At 31.5% G+C, this 21,171-nt stretch overlaps 2 protein-coding genes across 2 annotated transcripts; one reads left to right on the plus strand and one right to left on the minus strand.

Annotated features, from left to right (window-relative positions):
• The first annotated feature begins 5,713 nt into the window (after nucleotides 1-5,713).
• LOC141699663 (uncharacterized) lies at nucleotides 5,714-6,525 on the plus strand. The gene is made up of 2 exons (XM_074503511.1): nucleotides 5,714-5,866; nucleotides 6,036-6,525. The coding sequence occupies exons 1-2, from the start codon at nucleotides 5,776-5,778 to the stop codon at nucleotides 6,395-6,397; spliced, it is 453 nt and encodes a 150-aa protein (XP_074359612.1). The 5' UTR covers nucleotides 5,714-5,775; the 3' UTR covers nucleotides 6,398-6,525.
• Nucleotides 6,526-15,943: 9,418 nt separating this feature from the next.
• On the minus strand, nucleotides 15,944-17,371 carry LOC141699659 (uncharacterized). Its single transcript, XM_074503507.1, has 2 exons — nucleotides 17,231-17,371; nucleotides 15,944-17,134 (listed from the first exon to the last, which is right to left on the minus strand). Exons 1-2 carry the CDS (start codon nucleotides 17,369-17,371, stop codon nucleotides 15,944-15,946), a joined length of 1,332 nt encoding a protein of 443 aa, XP_074359608.1.
• Between the last annotated feature and the right edge of the window lie 3,800 nt (nucleotides 17,372-21,171).

Raw genomic sequence — 21,171 nt, forward strand, 5'->3', positions numbered from 1 at the left:
TGAGTAAAAAATAATATAATAATTAAGTAAGGGTAATTAAGTAATTTCAGTAAGTACCGACCGACTGACTACCAAACTTTTAATGTTTCGTCTATTATAATATTACTAGCATAAATCCCGTGCATCGATGCACGGGGTTCCCTTTAATATTTTAAATTTTTATTTATCCAGTTATATTATATTTTTAAAATATTTATATAATATATAATAATTATAAATTTATAATAAAAATAATAGAATAACATGTGGTCATAATTTAGTAGAATAAATAGACTATTTCTAGTAGTTTAATAATTTAGTAGTTTAGCAGATATATTACACTATTATTTATATCTTTTAATAATAGGATAAGTTGTATTCGTAATTTAGTAGGATAAATATACTATATTTAGTAGTAGTTTAATAATTTAGTTGTTTATTAGATATATAACACTATTTATCTATTTTTGTAATAATCAAAATTAGGGAATTATCGTTGAATCAAAGCGTTGAACTAAATTATTTTTATTTCGGCTATTATAGTATAGTATAGATATATATAGCTATTTTAAGACCCGTGCGATGCACGACTCTCTTTTTAATATTATATAATTTTCAAAAAAATTAATTTGAATTGAATGATATGACTTCATGATAAATATATTAATACATGTATTTGTTCATGGTTTATTTAATAAGAGATATTTAAAAAAGATAATGATACTTATCGAACAATATGGTTTTATTGATATTTCTACCTATTTTTATAAAAAAGATTATATTTTAATTAGAAGTTAAGTTTTAGTGGATCAATAATATATGAATTATGCTTAGTTTGATATTAACTTCAATTTATCCCGAATCAGTAGTTTATATTACTGTGTTTTGACTCGATGCTAATTACACCGACAAAATTCAACTAATTATTTTTAGTTTGATTTTAATTTTTTAAGTCCGATTCAGTATGATGATTTTGTTTTAACCCGAAAAATAGTATATATGATTTTGTTTTAGTTAGTTGAATTATATTTTGATAAAATAACTTTTGATAGTATAGATATAGATATTTATATATAGTAATTAAATTGTTTGTTATAGTAAAGAATATTGTTTCCGAAATTAGTTAAATAAAATTTAAATTAGTAGAATAAGTTCACTTCGGTATCAATTAGAATAATATAAACATTTTCGAAATTAGTTAAATAAAATTTAAATTAGTAGAATAAGTTGACTTCGGTATCAATTAGAATAATATAAACATCAATATGAATTAGAATTTAAATTTTTAGAGGACTTGACTTAAATATCAAATATAATATCAAATATAATAATATAGAGTTCAATATAAATTAGAATTTAAATTGATATGAGAAGTTTATTTTAATAACAATTAGAATTAAAATGATCGACTAACATATATATATATATATATAAAAAAGTTTAGCAGAGTCCTTTTTTTATTTGGAGACTTGGAGTCGCCCTTAGATGGGATGAGATGGACGTCTTATATTACATTACAAGTGTATAAAATAAAACCTAAAACTAAGAGTATTACTTTACATACATCAAGTAGTTTATTTTTCCTTACTCAATATAATTTTTTTTAACTATAAAAACTTTTTATTTATGCATAAAAACTTTTTTTTGTCATTTACTCTACATCAAATATATTGAACTATAAATTTTTTAGGCTAAGTTATGCACTATAACTCTATTTTTGAATATAATTTTCACATATTATTTGTTGATTTTAAATTATATTTTTTATTTAGATTTTAAAGTACGACACTTTATTTATAAAAAATCTACAATATGTTCTACACTCTATTTTTTTAAATATTTCACATTATATTTTATTCTGCAAGTTGCATTATATTTTTTATTTAGGTTTAAAATTACTACATGTTATAATTTTAAGTATCACACTCTATTTATAAAGTTCTATGATTTATTTTGTACTATATTTTTTAATAGTTCTTTTCACATAATATTTTATTGTGCAAGTTATATTATATTTTTTTATTTAGGATTAAAAGTACTAAGTTTTTATTTATGCATAAACTTTCTTTGTCATTTACTCCACATCAAATATATTACATTATAATTTTTATTAGACTAAGTTATGCACTAGAACTCTATTTTTGAATATATTTTTCACATATATCTGTTATGCATGCTAAATTATAGATTTTTTATTTATATTTTAAAGTACTACACTTTATTTATAAAAACATTTACACTAAATTTTGCACTATATTTTTTCTAATATATTTTTCACATAATATTTGATTTTGCAAGTTGCATTATATTTTTTATTTAGATTTAAATTACTGCATTTAATAATGTTCAGTACTACACTCTATTTACAAATTTGTAATATATTCTGCGTTCCATTTTTAAATATATTTTTTCACATAATATTTTATTCTGCAAGTTACATTATATTTTTTATTTAGGTTTAAAAGTATTATATTTTATAATTTTAAGTACTACATTCTATTTATAAAGTTTTACGATATGTTCTGCACATTATTTTTTAATATATTTTATTCTGCATGTTGCATTATATTTTTTATTTAGGTTTAAAAGTACTAAATTTTATAATTTGAAGTACTACTCTATATTTATAAAGTTGTACAATATGTTTTGCACTCTATTTTTTTAAATAAAATTTTTACGTAAGATTTTAATTATGTTACATTATTTTTTTATTTGGATTTAAATGTACTACAGTTTATAATTTAAACTACTACACTCTATTTATAAAGTTTAGCGCTCTATTTTTTTAATATATTTTTAACATAATATTTATAACATTACATTTTTTTATTTAGGTAATCCCTCTCTCACTTTGCATTCATCTGTACCCGACAATCTTACAAAATTTAACGGTACTTATACATATCTCACGGTCTCCAAATAATATTGGTATCCACCGAATCCAACTCTCTCTCTATATAGTAGGTGATATAGAAACCAATCTTATCGTAAAAAACTAGAAATAAATGATGACCACTAATTTTATATAGCTTGAATTGAATTTCACCACACAAGTTTTATCGGCTCTTTCTCTCTCCTCATTTCACCGCACAAGTTTTATCTAACTCTTTCTCTCTCCTCCCTTCAATTCCAACTCAAACTTCTTTTTTACATCTCTACGTAAGTATTTTTATATTTGTTTTTAATTTAATATTTTCCATTAATTGACAATTTTTTTTTAAAATCCGACTTCACTATATTTTTCTCCATCTCCCTACGATCAATTTGCATACTATACTTGCTATATTCCGACGATAAATTAATATTTAAAGTTAACAGAATCACTAAACCGGAATTACTATAATTTCAAAACTTTCTTAATTTTAGTGATTATCTTAAGCATAATTAGTGATTTATTACTTTTCTCCTGTACCTTTCTCCTGGTACCGGTCAGATTTAACTAGGTTTCTAATTTTTATTTTGAACAGCCTTATATATATATATTAGATTTGGTTCGTAAAATAGTATAAAAAAGTATAAAATTAAATTCTTATACATATTTTAATTAGGATCAGTTGGTAAGATAGTTAGGTTTAATCGACAAGGGTTTGTAAAATAATTAGAGTCATGGTAATAAGTTTCCATAAATCTATATTATATTATGATAAACGAAATATTAAAAGTTTGTTAGTCGGTCCGTACATGTTGAAATTACTTAATTACGCTAATTTAACTATTCTAATTTTAATACGTCGATCAATCAATTCTAATTCTAATTATATTTAAGTCAACTTATTCTAAAAATTTAAATTCTATTTCATATCAAACTCTAAATCATTATAATTGGTATTAAAGTCAACTTCTTCTACCAATTTTAATTCTAATTTATATTGAATTCTATATTATTCTAATTGATATTTGGGGATAAAATAAATTTAAGCAAACTAAATGTAATTGGTTGGATTTGATGAATAAATGTGCCTCGAGATAATAAATATTAATGATCCGAATAAAAAATAATAATACTATTGAACTAGGATAAATAAAATAATATATATTATTCATTCGGGATAAAAAATATATTATACAATTGATCCAAACAAACACAAAATTAAATTTAGAATATAAATCGACCCACTAAAACAAAATTATATATACTAATTATCAGGGTTAAAACAAAATTATCTTATTGACCCAGATTTAAAAGAATTAAAATTAAACTAAAAATAATTAGTTGAATTTGGTGGGACAGTAGGCCTCGAGGTAAAAAAAAATAATGTAAACCATTGATATGGGATAAATTAAATTAATGTCCGACCAAGTATAATTCGTATCTTATTGATCTGAACTAAAAATTAAATTTTATTAAAATTATAATTATTCCTTTTTAAAAACACATATAAAATTATCAATAAAACTATATCGTTTAATCGGTAATATTATCTTTTTTTAAATAGCTATAATTAATTGATTATGTAATAACCTCGCTAATAATAACTTTTTAAAGGGACATTGTATTTTTACTCTCAATAAAATAAAAACTCGATAAAATTATTTCCGTTACTGAGGATATTACTTTAAATAAGTTTAACTATTCTAAAAGAATTATGAACATATACGAGTATTAATATAATTATCATGAAGTCATATCATATAAAATTTAAAATGAAAAAATTTAAAATTTTAATTCAAAAATAAATTTATATAATATTAAAAAAAATCTGTATTCGTGCATGACACGGGTTTTAAGCTATTATATGCTAATACGTGCTTGGGCCCAAATAATAAAACTGAATTAATAAAGTATCAGAGATGTACTATTATCATGAATTCACTTCCTCTCACAGTCTCTCTAATTACTACTAAATTTAAACAGTTTCTCAGCACGAATTTGTTTGCTTTCTTTAACTTTTGGATTGAAGCACCGGTTCACATGTCCAGCCTTCAACTTGGATCAAAGTTCATATTTAGAGTTCAAGGCTCCCAAGCAATGTAACAGTGGTAAGTCCACCTTAAAGATACTGTATACTGTATAGTGATGGTCCGGGAATTCAATTCATTTTTCAGTAGTAAATTTCTGGTTTCAGTAGTAAACATTTCCATTATTAGTATCCTACGCGCATTTGTCCTCTTAAAGTTTTTGTAATATTAAATGTTACTTGTGAAACTGTCATGTAATAGGCTGGTTTCTAACTTTATCTATGCCTACAAACTACTTGGGCCTCCTTAACTCTCAGCATAGATGGACATGGGATTTGGCCCTCCTCTCCCCAGCTGCATATCTCTCAGTCCCAGTGACCATCGGGCCTGCTCGAGATCATTTCTCACCACACAAGGAGCTGTTCTTCCTAACTAGGAGTCATACTATGCAGTTTATCTAAACAAGCTCCAGTGTTTAGGTTTTCTATGTAGGTTTGCTGTTAACTTATATGGGCTCAGCACATTTTGCTTTATTTCCCCCTTCTCTTGTTTTGTCTGGACACTGTCCCTTGAGATTTGTAAAGGTCGGGTCATTTTCGTGGCAATTTCGACGAAAAATAACAAGCATTTAATGTTACAACCAAGTAAGGGTTAGAGACAATAAGAGCAGTTTAAATAAATAATTTTAACAAAAGTTGTACCATTAAAGTTGTGTGTACTACTTAGGCCTCCACTACCTGTCCATATATCAAACAGAAACAAAGAATCAAATACTTTGCTTAACAGTTAAGGTAAAACTTAACGCGGTACATCTAATTTACTTTAAAAACCTTGCAAAGTTGTTAATAAAATTTTATACATATAGATCGAGAGGAGGAGTGTACAGTGATATAAAATATGAGAATATTACCAGTGCTTCTGCTGTTTGTCCAACTCCAACATCTCCATGCATCAGTTTATAGTCCTCCACTACTTATATCAAACCCAGGTACATTTGGTTGATGCTATTTCAACTCCGTTATAGAGAATGAAATAAAACTCTAAATATTTATATTTTTGTATCAAAATCTCGTATCTTTTTTCATCAGCGACACCTTTGTTTTTTCTTGTTTAATATCTGCATCTACAATAATAATCAATGCTGTAACTTTTTATAGCAAGCAACAAGGAGCAAATTAGACACAAGGGAAATATGGTGAAACAAGGGACAGAACTTAAAGAAAAAATTGTGAGCAACGTCAATAGACGTGCTGGTGGGGGCGGTGGAGGAGGTCATGGGGGCCATGCTGCCGCAGCTCGTGGCAGCCACGGAAGTAGTTACGGACATGGAGTCGGGGGAGGTGATAGTAATGTCTTACCCAAATATGGAGGAATTGTTGCTGGTGCGGGTGCTGGTGGTGCTTATGATCAAAGGAACCACCATAACAATGGCAAACATAGTGGTGTTTCTAGTTGCTGCATTCATTCTTTCTATCAATTATTAACTCTTTTATTGTTAACTTGGAAGATTTTATTGTAGTCACTTATGTAGTAGATCCAGATGTACAGGTTCCCTTTTCCTACTTTTTAAAGTATTGTAAAATCCGTGCCTTGCTCTTTTGACAAATTTTCTTATTATTAAATTTTGAATTGCTTAAACTGCATCGCTAAAATATTGTACGATGCGATTTATGTGATCTGAATGCTTTGAATATTCTAAGAAAATAATATATAATTATTTATAAAAAATTGAATTTGTATAACTATTCACAATTGAAAACATTCATATTCAATATAATTTTTTTTAAATTATTATACTAACTAAACTATTACATTAACATCAAATAGAATAAATCACTAAAATAGTTTTAAAAAAACAAGTTTGACATAATATAAATCATAATATTGTTGTATCAAACGGTGTCTATGAAAATAATAACAATAATGAACGTATTCTTAACATAATAGTTAAAATTGTAGACGTGGTAGTTGAATACAATCATCAATTTATATAATTTGATAATAAAATAAAAAACTTCTAATAATAATATAAAATATAATATAAATTAATTAATATTATAAAAATGATAGAAATAAATTGCGTGTGGTACTGTTTCAACTACCTTATCAAACACTCAAATCATAACACGTACCCCAATGTAGTGTTTGTAAAAATTCAAATCATAACCGCGCCATCGCGGACTACGGATATAGTTGATGAACACCCCTGTCAAAGTCCAATTTATTTAGAAACCCATTAATCTCAAGACATTTTAACTTTTAAGCAGAATGCCGATAATTTATAGTTTTATTTCCTTTTGTCCGTAAGATATACCATGTCTTTTTAGCTGCTTTTCCTTAATTCACTCTTTACGTAAAGTTGTAGAGTCTCATTGTCGGTCCATGTTGTGTGAAGTAATCACTCATAGATTGATAGAATGATTATCCTTTATCTCTCCAATTGTTTATCTTATTGTGAACCTCGAGATTCTTTAAATCTTACATTCTTGAGCCAGCATCCTCAGAACATCTTGAATTGTCTTCTTGTGCTAATTTCTCTAATCTGGCTTTGCATATTTTGTTTAAATCAACTTAACTAACAAGTTTCACAGACTTCTCGAATTAACTCATTTTGCACTTCTCAAATTAGTACAAATGCACTTCTCGAATGAACAATCAAACTTCTTGAATTATAACTGTATGACACTTCTCGACTGGTTTAGTCTGAACTTCTCAAATTAAGACTTGGTAAGATTTTATTTCTTTTTACAACTCTTTTATATGATGTTCTTCTGATTTCCGGGGCACGATCAGAGATCTTCTTTTATAAATAATCCAGACATTACAAAGTATAAGAATTACTTCCATTATCCCATTTTGGAATGAGTTTGTTCAATATAAATTTTGTTAAATTATTATACTAACTATTACATTAACATCAAATAGAATAAATCACTAAAATAGTTTAAAAAAAAAACAAGTTTGACATAATATAAATCATAATATTGTTGTATTAAACGGTGTCTATGAAAATAATAACAATAATGAACTTATTCTTAACATAATAGTTAAAATTGTAGACGTGGTAGTCGAATAAAATCATCAATTTATATAATTTGATAATAAAATAAAAAACTTCTAATAATAATATAAAATATAATATAAATTAATTAATATTATAAAAATGATAGAAATAAATTGCGTGCGGTACTGTTTCAACTACCTTATCAAACACTCAAATCATAACACGTACCCCAATGTACTGTTTGTAAAAATTCAAATCATAACTGCGCCATCGCGGACTACGGATATAGTTGATGAATACCCCTTCCAAAGTCCAATTTATTTACAAACCCATTAATCTCAAGACGTTTTAACTTTTAAGCAGAATGCCGATAATTTATAGTTTTATTTCCTTTTGTCCGTAAGATATACCATGTCTTTTTAGCTGTTTTTCCTTAATTCACTCTTTACGTGAAGTTCTTTACGTGAAGTTGTAGAGTCTCATTGTCAGTCCATGTTGTGTGAAGTAATCACTCATAGATTGATAGAATGATTATCCTTTATCTCTCCAATTGTTTATCTTATTGTGAACCTCGAGATTCTTTAAATCTTACATTCTTGAGCCAGCATCCTCAGGACATCTTGAATTGTCTTCTTGTGCTAATTTCTCTAATCTGGCTTTGCATATTTTTTAAATCAACTTAACTAACAGGTTTCACAGACTTCTCGAATTAACTCATTTTGCACTTCTCGAATTAGTACAAATGCACTTCTCGAATTAGTACAAATGCACTTCTCGAATGAACAATCAAACTTCTTGAATTATAACTGTATGACACTTCTCGACTGGTTTAGTCTGAACTTCTCAAATTAAGACTTGGTAATATTTTATTTCTTTTTACAACTCTTTTATATGATGTTCTTCTGATTTCCGGGACACGATCAGAGATCTTCTTTTATAAATAATCCAGACATTACAAAGTATAAGAATTGCTTCCATTATCCCATTTTGGAATGCGTTTGTTCATAGGTAAAGATCACACATTTAAGCGATTGCACAAGTAGATAGCCTTGTTGAATACATTATCATGCATGCCTATGTAAGCAACACAACGTGCCTAAAACATCAAATGGAAAATAATAATCTCGCAAAGAGGCAATGTGCCGAGAGCACAAGATAAAAAAATCATGTGAAAGGCCAATATGTCTAGAGCACCAGATAAAAAATGAATAAGATATACGTATGTGTCCAGAAATACCCTCATCATAAACACCAACAAGAGAAAGGGAAGATGATATGGAAAGAATGGAAAAAATGACTTATTAATGAGCCAATGTCATCAAAGAGAGAAAAACATAGAGCATGTATGAGATATCAAATTGAAATGAAACTAGTGAAAATAACTTAACAAAAAGCAAAATATGTACCCTTGAGAAATTCAACCAATTCGAACAAAAAAACAACAATCATGATTAAAACTCTGATCATCCAAAAAAATAAAAAAAAATGATTTGAAAAGAAGAAGAGAAAAAATCAATAATCGAAATATATGTTTTAAAGCCAAAATGTGAAAGCCATCATGATCGATTATCTGTCAATCAATCACATGTCGTACCAACCTAATATCAAGATAAATTATAAAGAAAAAATAGAGAAAAATAAGATCTTATTATAATACAATTTTTTATCACCTACTCCGACAAAAAAAAAATTATCAATTACAGTAAAACGGAGACTTATATATATATATATATATATATATATATATCTAACAAACAAAATAATATCAACACTAAACTATTTCTAGATACTACATAGGTCTAGGAATTGATCAAACTGAACCCGTTAATAGACTTCATTTCTGGATGACTTAACCGATATGATGCAACCAGATACTTGATTAGAAAATTTTCAGCAACAATTTAGGGTTGGGTGTGAATTTTAAAATTTATATTTTCAATTTAAATCAACACGATAATATAGCAAGTATTTCATACATTATATACTCATTAGCTGATTAATTAAGTGGAAATATAAGGCTTGGTCACGAAGCTACTAAGTTTATTTCTCTGGGAATCTGATTTCTGGTTCATCAGGAAAATAAATGCACGTTATGATACCTCTTGTTACTATGACTTAAACCTTTACCTTATATCTAATCACGACAAGATGATGTTAGTCCAACAACAAAATGAAACATGTTTGCATTCAGTAATGCAATATATAATTTGTCGTAAAGCTTATTATAACTTCAAAAACGCATGTGATTTAAGTGCTTTTAAACATTTAGTTTTATGTAATCAATATTGTAATCAATTGCATGACAAAAGAAATACTGTAATCAATAACAACCCTTCTTGTTTGAAAAAATTAAAAAATACTTTTAATCCAAGCTGACTACTACAAGAAAAACGAGTAAATACGACCGTTTAAAAATCGGTTGTATTTAGTTAAATTCGACCATTTTCGATCATATTTAACTGAATACGACCGATTTTTGGACTGGTTGCATTCACTCGAGTCATATTTAGTAAATCAGTCGTATTTAGTATACGAGCGGCTAAATTCGACTGCTTAAATTCGGCCGAAAGCGGTTGAATTTATTTTTCTCCTAAAATTTGAAAACCCCGCCCAAAAAATTGAATTGTTGAGAAAATTTGAAAAGTCCACATAAACTATAAATTTGACCGTATATAGTTATAAATATTGTTCTAAATTCGACCGAATGTCGTCGAATTAACGAGCACCAGATTTTAAAAAAAACCTCGCTGGAAAATTCTTAGATTCTGGTGAGCTTCAAAAAATGCAAATATCACTACACCATAAAATGCCTACTGTAACACCAAAACAATGTTGCATTAGGGGGTGAATATGTTGTTTTTGCCCCACTTTTAAGCTAAGGTAATATTTTCTTAAAGATAGGTTTTTCCATGTTGCCTTAGGGGTCTAAGGTAACATCTTTGGGGTCTAAGGTAACATCTTTGGTGCCTAAGGCAACATCGTGTTTTAACTTGTTTATATATTGCCTTAGCAAGCTAAGACAACCAGAAAGAGAGATCAGTTGTAACTTATTTTTTATGTTACCTTAGAGTTTTAAAATGTTTTTAAAAAGTGGGACCCATGGTGGGACCTACTAGCTGACATGGCAAGTGTGGGACCCACAGTGCTGAGTTGTCTTGATGACGTGATAAGTGGGCCCATAGAACCTAATGTAACACTTTGAGAAGCTGTTGTAACATTATAACTAGCCTAATAAATAATTTTAAACATAATATGGTAACAGTTTAGGAGGCTATTGTAACACTTTAGCACAAACAAATTGAAATGCTTATTCTATAAAATGAAGAACAATTATAAAATTTCATACTGCAAAATAATGCATCCAAACCAAACATTAAACATCCAAATATACAATCAAATTAAACGTCAAAACTAACTATAAGCTAGTTCACATATTTTACTTAAGAAAAGCCCAAGATTATAAATTTTAAAAAGTACTACTAGAAGCTATTGCTTAAATTTGCTTCACTTTCTCCTCGACTCCACTATCCGGGCGTTTCCCTTTTTATACACGTGAAGCTTTCTCTTGTAAGTCTTCTTTGTTCCCTGAAATATTAACTAAGTTATTTGCAAGAAAGAAATCGAACCAGCAAACATAGTTCATAACTTAGTTAATAACCAGCAAACATGAACAATGCTACCACCATCTGAAATATTACAAGAATTTTACATGGACAATGCTACCATATCAAACATATAGATTCCGCTCTAGTCTGTACTACAGACCGAGTACAGGCCTCTTATTCCTATTTAGTCCAATAAGATGGTACAAATGGTTATTTTCCCGACTGAATTAAGAAAACTATATATTCATATTAACACATCCTCCATGAAATCATAATGGTTAAAGAAATTATAGTTTTTACCCAGCACCTACTTAATCAATCTTTTAACAAAAAAGAACAGCGTCTGTTGCATATGAATGAGCCCAGTGTTATACACTACGAAGTACATTTACATTTTAATTTCAAAACCAAAAAAGACAGTACTTAATTCAACTTACAAGTGGCGGAGTTCCTATTTAATGTACAGAAATTAGCTACTTCATTCCCAAACAATACCATATGAATAAAGGGTTCCAAACATGTGTATTACATAATACAACTTTTAAAAACATCAGAGGCAGCATTCAATGTATGAACCCCATTAAATAATAACTCACCGCCTCATAAATCAATGTGCCAGATCGAGAAATAATTCCGATCCTTCCTGGTTTGTGAATGTACCCAAATATAATCCCGATCTTTCACTCTCTAGGCTTAATGATACCAGGGAAATTTGGACCAATCAATTGGGTTTTCGATTGATGTAAGAGAGCAGTCTTAACTCGAACCTGCAATATGGTACTACATATCATATTATCCCAACAAAGATAATAAACATAAGGTTCCAAGCAAACATGGAAATCAGTCATTGGCATAGCGAATGTAGAATAATGCTCAAGATCACATTGCAATCACATCTGGTTTCGTTATAAAAACTTACAACATATGAAATATCTGTTAGATGAAGCATTATATATTAAATATATGAAACAAGCTCGACACATTTCCTACAAGTACATGTATTTAAAATCCAGATGATAACCAGCTATTAACCAGTAAATATCTAAAGTTGACACTCTTTCTCTTTGTTTGTAAAACCATAATTGTAATATCTATAAAATTGATGTAATGCACAGAGGAACTATAATGGCCCCCTAGGCCCTCGGACAAACATTTTCACAGCCGCTACATCATGGGGGAATTTGGTTGATAATATTTTAAGAGGTTTTCTTAATTCTGTGTGAATATATTTTTAACTTACAAGAGCTCTATGCGTCAAAAAGGCAGCACAAAACCTAAGCTTTTGACCATCAAAATACATAATTAAGTAATGATGAAAAACTAAAAAGCTAATGCAAATTACATTTACACAGAGAGGGAGAGAACTAATGAAGGAAATCAATTCCGTGACTGTTTCATTCAATCTCCAAAAGATATATACATGTTACAAGATCATGTTTAGGCTAACTAAACGCTAACTAAATGCTAACTAAAAGCTAACCTGCTAAGCTACAAATTAGGCTACAGATCAGCCTTGACTATTAAACTATGGAAACTAAATATGTACTGACTAAAAATAGAATAACAGAATATATATGTAATCTATATTCTAACACACCCCCTCAGTTGAAGCAGGAGGTTCTCATATGCTTAGATTGTCTCTGAAATCAGTAAATAAGATGCGCGGAAGCCCTTTTGTAAAAATATCTGCAATTTGGTAACGAGACGGTACATGAAGCACACGAACTTCGCCACGAGCCACTTTTTCACGGACGAAGTGAATATCCATCTCAATGTGTTTGGTGCGTTGATGTTGAACAGGATTGCCAGATAAGTAAATGGCACTGACATTATCGCAATAAACCAGTGTAGCCTTTTGAACAGGACAATGTAATTCTAAAAGCAAATTCCTGATCCAACACGAATCAGACACCACATTAGCAACACCTCTGTACTCTGCCTCAACACTGCTACGTGAGAGAGTTGGTTGCCGTTTCGAGGACCAATAGACTAAGTTATCTCCGATGAAAACACAATAACCAGACGTAGAGCGACGGGTGTCGGGACACCCACCCCAATCGGCATCAGTATATGAGACAATGCGATTCATATCTGACTTATACAAATGGAGGCCAAAAGACAGAGTACCCTGAATATAACGTATGATGCGCTTTAGAGCACTCATATGTTCATTAGTCGGAGCATGCATATGAAGACAAATTTGTTGTACAGCGTAGGATATGTCAGGGCGGGTGAATGTGAGATACTGAAGAGCACCCGCAAGACTACGGTACTTAGTTGGGTCATCATAAGGAGTGTCTGCAGTAGCACTAAGTTTGGACTTAGTATCAACAGGAGTTGGACATGCACTACAGGTAGACATGCCAGCATGTTCTATAATATTAGTAGCATACTGCGTCTGGGATAAGAAAAGACCATGAGCATTACGAGTAACGGCAATGCCCAAAAAGAAACTCAAAGGACCAAGATCCTTCATAGCAAACTCCGAAGCTAAGATGCTCATAATATACGTACGAAGACAGGAGGAAGAAGCTGTAAGTATAATGTCATCAACGTATAACAGAATATAAGCAACATTAGACCCGTTCTTGTAGATAAAGAGTGAGTGATCTGACTTACTATGAGAGAACCCAATGGTAGCAACAAAATCAACAAATCGTTGGTACCACGTACGAGGAGATTGCTGTAATCCGTATATAGATTTCTTCAGAAGATAAAAATAATCTGGAAAATTTTTGTCACGAAAACCCATGGGTTGATGCATATAAACTGTTTCATTGAGATGACCATGTAAAAATGCATTCTTAACGTCCAGTTGATGAATGGACCAAGACTGGGAGAGAGCAATGCTGAGAACCGTTCTAATGGTGGCGGGTTTAACAACAGGACTAAACGTCTCATCACAATCAACACCCTTGAGTTGAGTGCTACCATCACCTACAAGACGAGCCTTATAGCGCTCAAAAGAACCATCAGACTTGTGTTTGTGGCGAAAAATCCACATAGATCGAATTATATTCACATTCGGTGGGCGAGGCACTAATTCCCAAGTCTCATTATCAATTAAAGCATTAAACTCATCTAACATTGCATTGTTCCAATTATGGTCACGAAGTGCACTAACAGGAGTTTTTGGAAGAGGAGATATCTCTGTAGTGGTGGAAGTGTGGTAATTGGAAGAGTATTTGGGGTTGGGTTTAATAATGCCATGAGAAGCACGAGTACTCATACGGACGGTTGTGGGATTAGTGGGCCTTGGAGGAGGAGCGTGGGGAGTGTGCAGGGAAGTGGTAGGGGGAACAGGTTCTGGGTCCGTGTGAGACTGCGACCTAGAAGAAGGGAGAGAGGACGAGTTGGTTGGTGCATTTGGGCCAGGCTGCATGTCATGTTGTGTGGTGTTCTGAGTGATATACTGTAATACTTGAGGATTAACATCATCACTCAAAAATTCATAATTTGGTGGTTGTGGTTTGTGTATTTTGGAAAATGGGAATTCAGTTTCAACGAAACGAACATGACGACAAATTATGATTTTTCCACTAGACATATCATAGCATTTGGAGCCACGACGATTAGGAGCTGGTCCTAAATAAGCACATGGAGTCGACCTTTCTTGTAATTTATGAATAGTAGTAGAAGGAAATAACGGGAAACATAAACAACCAAAAATTCGCAAACCCGAATAATCAGGATCACTTTGATATAGTATTTGAGTGGGTGATTGGTAATTCAATATCTTAGTAGGAAGGATATTGAGAAGATATGTAGCCATGGCCAGGGCATGATGCCAAAAAGAAGGTGGCATAGAGGCATGAGAGAGAAGTGTTCGAATGATATTGTTTATGGATTTGATATGTCTTTCGGCCTTCCCGTTTTGAGGAGAAGTATGAGGACACGAAAGACGGAAAAGCATGCCATGTTGCTCGAAATTTTTTTGAAATGAACCATTTAAGTATTCTGTTCCATTATCACATTGGAAAGTTTTAATATTTATTTCAAATTGAGTTTTGACTAAAGCATGAAAAGTGAAGAAAAGTTGTTTAACTTGAGATTTCTTTGCAATTGGAACAGTCCATAAAAATTTGCTGTAATCATCAAGAAACAAAACATAATAACAATGTCCAGAACTACTAACAATAGGAGAGGTCCATAAATCACTATGAATAATATCAAAAGGTAGAAATGTATATGACATTGAATCAGAAAAAGGAAGTTTAGACTGTTTCCCAAGAGAATAAGAGGAACAAAAAGTTTTACGAACCTTATTACAATCAATCAATTTTTTACTACAAAGAGACTTAATAATAGCATTTCCCGGATGACCTAACCGGTTGTGCCAAATGTCCGATGGCAAAGCAGTAAAAGCAGAATGATTGTTAGAAGAGATGGCTTGGGTGGTGGAGACAAGCGGATATAATTCCCCAGTGCTATTACATCTCATAAGTGTGTTCCCCGTCTATAAGTCATTCACAGAGAAACCAAACGGGTCAAAAGAGATAGACACCTTATTATCAGAGGTAAATTGGCGAACAGAAATCAGATTTTTAATGAGTTTAGGAGCATATAACATATGGTTTAGAGTAAAAGGTGGATATGGGGGAGGCAATGTAGTGTAGCCGTGACCAACAACTGGAATTAAATCACCACTACCGACAACAATGTTATGATGTTTATTGCTAGAATTGACATAAGAAGAGAAAATACCCGCATCCGCTGTCATGTGAGATGTAGCACCAGTATCCATATAGTAGTTACCATCAGGTTGAGAGAAGGAAAGAGCATGCATAGCAGCCTCAATATCTGTGGGAGTGTAACTCGGAGTAGTAGGCATGTAGTTTGGAGCAGGAGGAGCAGCAACATTGAAAGCTTGAGGTCGAGGTCCAAGTAAACCGGACTTAGAAGAGGGAGGACGGTTGGCCGCTGCATTTGGTCTTGGCTGCCAGGAGTATGCTGGAAAAGGACAAGGCGGAATAGTCCACCCACCCCAACCAGGCCATTGTTGAGGGACGGACTGTTGCCTTGACTGGTATTGTTGGTGCTGATATGGTGTCTTACCGGGCCCGACTCCATTAAAATGTTGTTGAGCCTTTGTCATTCCACCATTTTTCACATTCTTCCCTTTATTATTATTGTTGCGCTTGTTTCTGGCAGAGGAGTCAGATGACACAGAAGAATCAGCAACCACCATGGCAGCCTCACAAGACTTACTTCCAGAACCACCTGTTTCACGAACGTGACGAGCCTTGACAGTACGTTCTACCATTTTCAACCTCGAACGACAACTTTCAAAGGATGGCAGAGGCTCTTGATTTTGAATAAAATCCACTGTACCACTATATGCCTCTGGTAAAGATCCAATGTGACGTAAAACTAGACGACCATTGTTCACAGGAGCATCAACATCAGCCAATATGTCTGCCAGAGATTGTAGATGATTACAATAATTATCCATTGAGGTGAAATTCTCAAAAACAGAATTAGTAAATTCCTCCTCGAGATGAGTAGCCCGAGAGGCTTTGTTGTCCTGAAAAAGTGCTTCAAGACGATTCCACGCCCCTTCTGCTGTGTCATTGCGTTTGAGGATAGCATGAAGAAGATCGTTAGAGATGGTGCCATAGATCCATTGTAGTACAACAGCATCCAAACGCTTCCAAATGTTCAGATCTTAAGACTTAGATGCCTCGTAAGCTGCCTTATCCTTCGCTTCAGTTAGTGGAACCAAATGATCGTAAAGATCATGAACCCTAGCAAGATTAGTAAACAAAGTAGCCCAAGAATGATACAAGCCCTGCTCATTGTCTAATGTTATAGGAACAAGAGATTTAACATTAGTGATGGTAAGGGCGGAGTGAAACTTAGGCGAGGCTGAGGCAGAGGTCGCCATGAAGAAAAAAAATTGAAGAAAGAAGAAGAAACAAGGATAAGAAGAAGGTTAAATCAAGAGAGGATTGTAACCTGCTCTGATACCATGAAGGAAATCAATTCCGTGACTGTTTCATTCAATCTCCAAAAGATATATACATGTTACAAGATCATGTTTAGGCTAACTAAATGCTAACTAAAAGCTAACCTGCTAAGCTACAAATTAGGCTACAGATCAGCCTTGACTATTAAACTATGGAAACTAAATATGTACTGACTAAAAATAGAATAACAGAATATATATGTAATCTATATTCTAACAATTAACACAAGAAAACACCTTAAAAGCAACACCCTAATTCAGTATAAAACATATAATATGATTATTGGGACAATATAAGCACAATATAAGCTTAAATGACAGGCACAATATAAAACATACAATTTGATTATTGGGAAATAAGTCAATAATCAAGTTGTCTATGTTTGTACTGTACTGAGGTTTTTGATATCACTAAGGATGGCTTTTCTAGCATGCAGCACATGACAGGTCACACAAATTTAATACAATTTTTACTAGCTCGGAAATTAAAAAAAAAACTAGAAAAAACAACTCAAACTATTGTATTTCTATTTTCATTTTGGACTCTAGTGCAGACTGAATTATGATCCGACTAATTATCCATTCACTACAACTCAAACTTTTGCATTTCTATTTTCATTTTGGAAAAAAGATAGATGAATCTTAAACAGTGAGAGAAAGAAGAGGAACATCGAATGCTATTCATCTTTAGCAGGTTTTAAAGGTATAGTTGTAAGAGATTACCGATGATTAAATATATGAAAGGAAAATGATATACCAGATACAAACTAGACTGTAAACAAACGAAAGGTACTCACTTTAAAACCATATTATTTTTTAAAAGAGATGATGGTATTGCTCCAGATTCTGTTATACTGCAAGTACCTGCGTCCAATATCAGAAATTTTATAGCTTATACTGAATAACTACGTGAATAGTAAGAGTAAGAAAGTAAGAGTAAGAGTACGAAAGTAAAACACTAAATAGCTACGTGAAAGTGGCCGGTTACGTTCAAAGTTTTTTAGCTTTCAAATACAATGTCAGAGCTACCCAGTCAACTCATTTTATATGGAAACTTATATAGGGAGAAAGTATTATTCTTTATTTAATTTCTTTGCCAAATTTAATAAGAAATTTTTATTTTCTTCTGTGTATGCATGGAAAAAACATATTATTATCACAAAACAGTTTAAGATTTACCTCTTTTATCATGCATATTAAACCTGTATTATAACAGAGCAGAACTTGCTCTAGTTGTTGTAACTAAAGTGGATAACTAAGGTGTATTTTTGCTAATAAACCTAAATTATACTAATCATTCTATTTTTGCTGTAAATAAACCTAATCATTCTATAGCCCTGTATTTTTGCATAAATCAGGTTGATACCTGTATAAATTACCAACGAACCTTTAATTGAAAAACGTAATATTGACTACTCAGACACCTAATCAATATATTCAGCTCTCTTTCATATTATAACAGAAGAAAACAAGTAGAAAAACAATAAAATAATTGCTACAAGAGTCCTTGATAAATGGTCTAATTTTTGGAAAAAAAATTACATGATGAGACCCAACAGTTAGAATAACAGATCCAAACCAACGATTAGCACAAATCTTAAAAACACACAAAACAAACAAACCCCACAAAACACAAAGAACATCCACTGCCCTAACAATTCTTACATCAGAAATAGTCAATATTACGTTTTCAGATAAACTTATCAATTCACTGCAATTGCACAAACACAATTATCGAAAAAGATTGATATAAATGTCCAACTTAATTTATAGAGACTAGTCAATAATAATGAAACACAATTACAAATACACACACAAACTTAAACAAGAAATACATACACAAATAAAGATGAGGCATATCAAGAAATTATAACAAAGTAATACAAATTAACAACTGCATCTACAATCTACAAATTATAATAAAAACTAATCAAATTAGCGCAATTAGATATACACACGGACAAACTAAAAGCAGAAGATAAGAAAATACATACATAAATCAACACATAAATATAATTATATATATTTAGATGTATGTGCACAGAGAGAGGAGAGAGGTAGAGCGAGGCGAGAGGTAGAGAGAGGAGAGAGGAAAGCAGGGGGGAGGGGGAGAGAGAGAGAGAGAGAGAGATTAAATGAAGTTTAATTGAACTCAAAATAAAGAATCAAACCCCCAATTTGACATTCAATTGAGCCCTAATTTGATATTGAAATCAATTGAGCCCTAAGTTTAAATACAAATACTTAATTATTAATTAGAAATTTCAAGTTATAGCGAGTAGATAGAGAGATAGTAGAAAGAGATCGAGAGAGAGAGTAATAAGATTGAGAGAGCACAGAGGGGAGAAGAGAGCGAAAGAATGAGAGAGGGGGAGTAATGTTACTGAGAGAGCTGAATTTTAATGGGCTGAAAATAGGCGGCCTTTTACCCAAAAAATTGGGCGCTTGATTTGAATGTTTTCATAAATTTTACCTCCTTATCAAATTTCTAAGATTTCATAAATTTATTTTCAAATATTTAAATATTTTATTTATTTTATTTTTTATATAAATATGTATATTCAAATATTTTAATTTTGTTATTTTTAAACTTATATAACAATGCTCATATCAAGACGACAATAATTTATATGTTTTATTATTTTTAAAAATTCTATTTTAAAATTTTATTAGGTTTAAAACATTTTTTTTACTTTTTTTGCTAATTAATTCCTCTTTTAACTTTTTAAATTTTTAATATGTACAAAATTCGCATATCGTCATAGATTTTATTCATTCTATTTGTATATCACCCTCAATTCTTGAAAATGAATTTAAATTGATAATTAATCTTAAAAAACATCATATTTATGTTTTGATACTCTAAGATAACACTTTGAGGGGAATGTTGCAAGCTGCAACAATTTCGACCTAATGCAACGCCGCAGTTTGGGCTAAGCTAACATAAAAAACAAAATGTTAAATTAGCTCATAACTGCCCTATCTAAGGTAGCATATTAGGTAACATTCTTTAGGGAGGGGGTTGCGATAGGCCATCTATGGCGTTGTGTATGTAAAATTCGAACCCCCTCCCCTCCTTCATTTCCTTCTCATCTCTCTCTCCCACTCTTCCTCAGACCCTCTCTCTGAACTCCATTCTCTCTGATCCACCTCCGACTCCTCCACAATCCATCTCCCCGACTCTCTCTTCCGCCGCATTCTCTCCCACCACCCTCGCTTCTTCTCTTTCCTTGTCTCTTTCGACGCACCCAGCTCCACAACAAGCCCGAACTCCGGCTAATCTCTCAAATCTGAATTCAAGCTCGTCTCCAGATTGTTTTTCGAGAATAATCAGTGCACGAAAGATCTTTTAAAGATAAAAGATGAATGAGATGGTAATTTTTTAGAACTATAGGAGAGAGAGAGAAAGAGAGAGATTTGTGTATTTTTTTTTTAGAGAATAAGCTTTGTTAAAGAAGAATAGATAGATAAAAAATGGCAGTTGATAAGTTTCGAAACGTACCAAATTTTTGGAGATTTGAATCGGAAAATTAAAAAATGAGTTATGGGAGAGAGGTAGGGGAGTGCATCGAAGTAAAGCGGTACATAAAGTTTCCAGTGAGAGTTGTGTGAAGTGTGGGGTTCAGAAGTGGTTTAGGACATTTGAGAGAGAGAGAGGGGGAGCAAGGGAGGAGGAGGCGGCGGGGGTTGGGTGGACTCTGGATAGGGTCACGGGGTGG

Source organism: Apium graveolens, unplaced genomic scaffold (genome assembly GCF_009905375.1).
Source record: "Apium graveolens cultivar Ventura unplaced genomic scaffold, ASM990537v1 ctg100, whole genome shotgun sequence".
NCBI lineage: Eukaryota > Viridiplantae > Streptophyta > Magnoliopsida > Apiales > Apiaceae > Apium > Apium graveolens.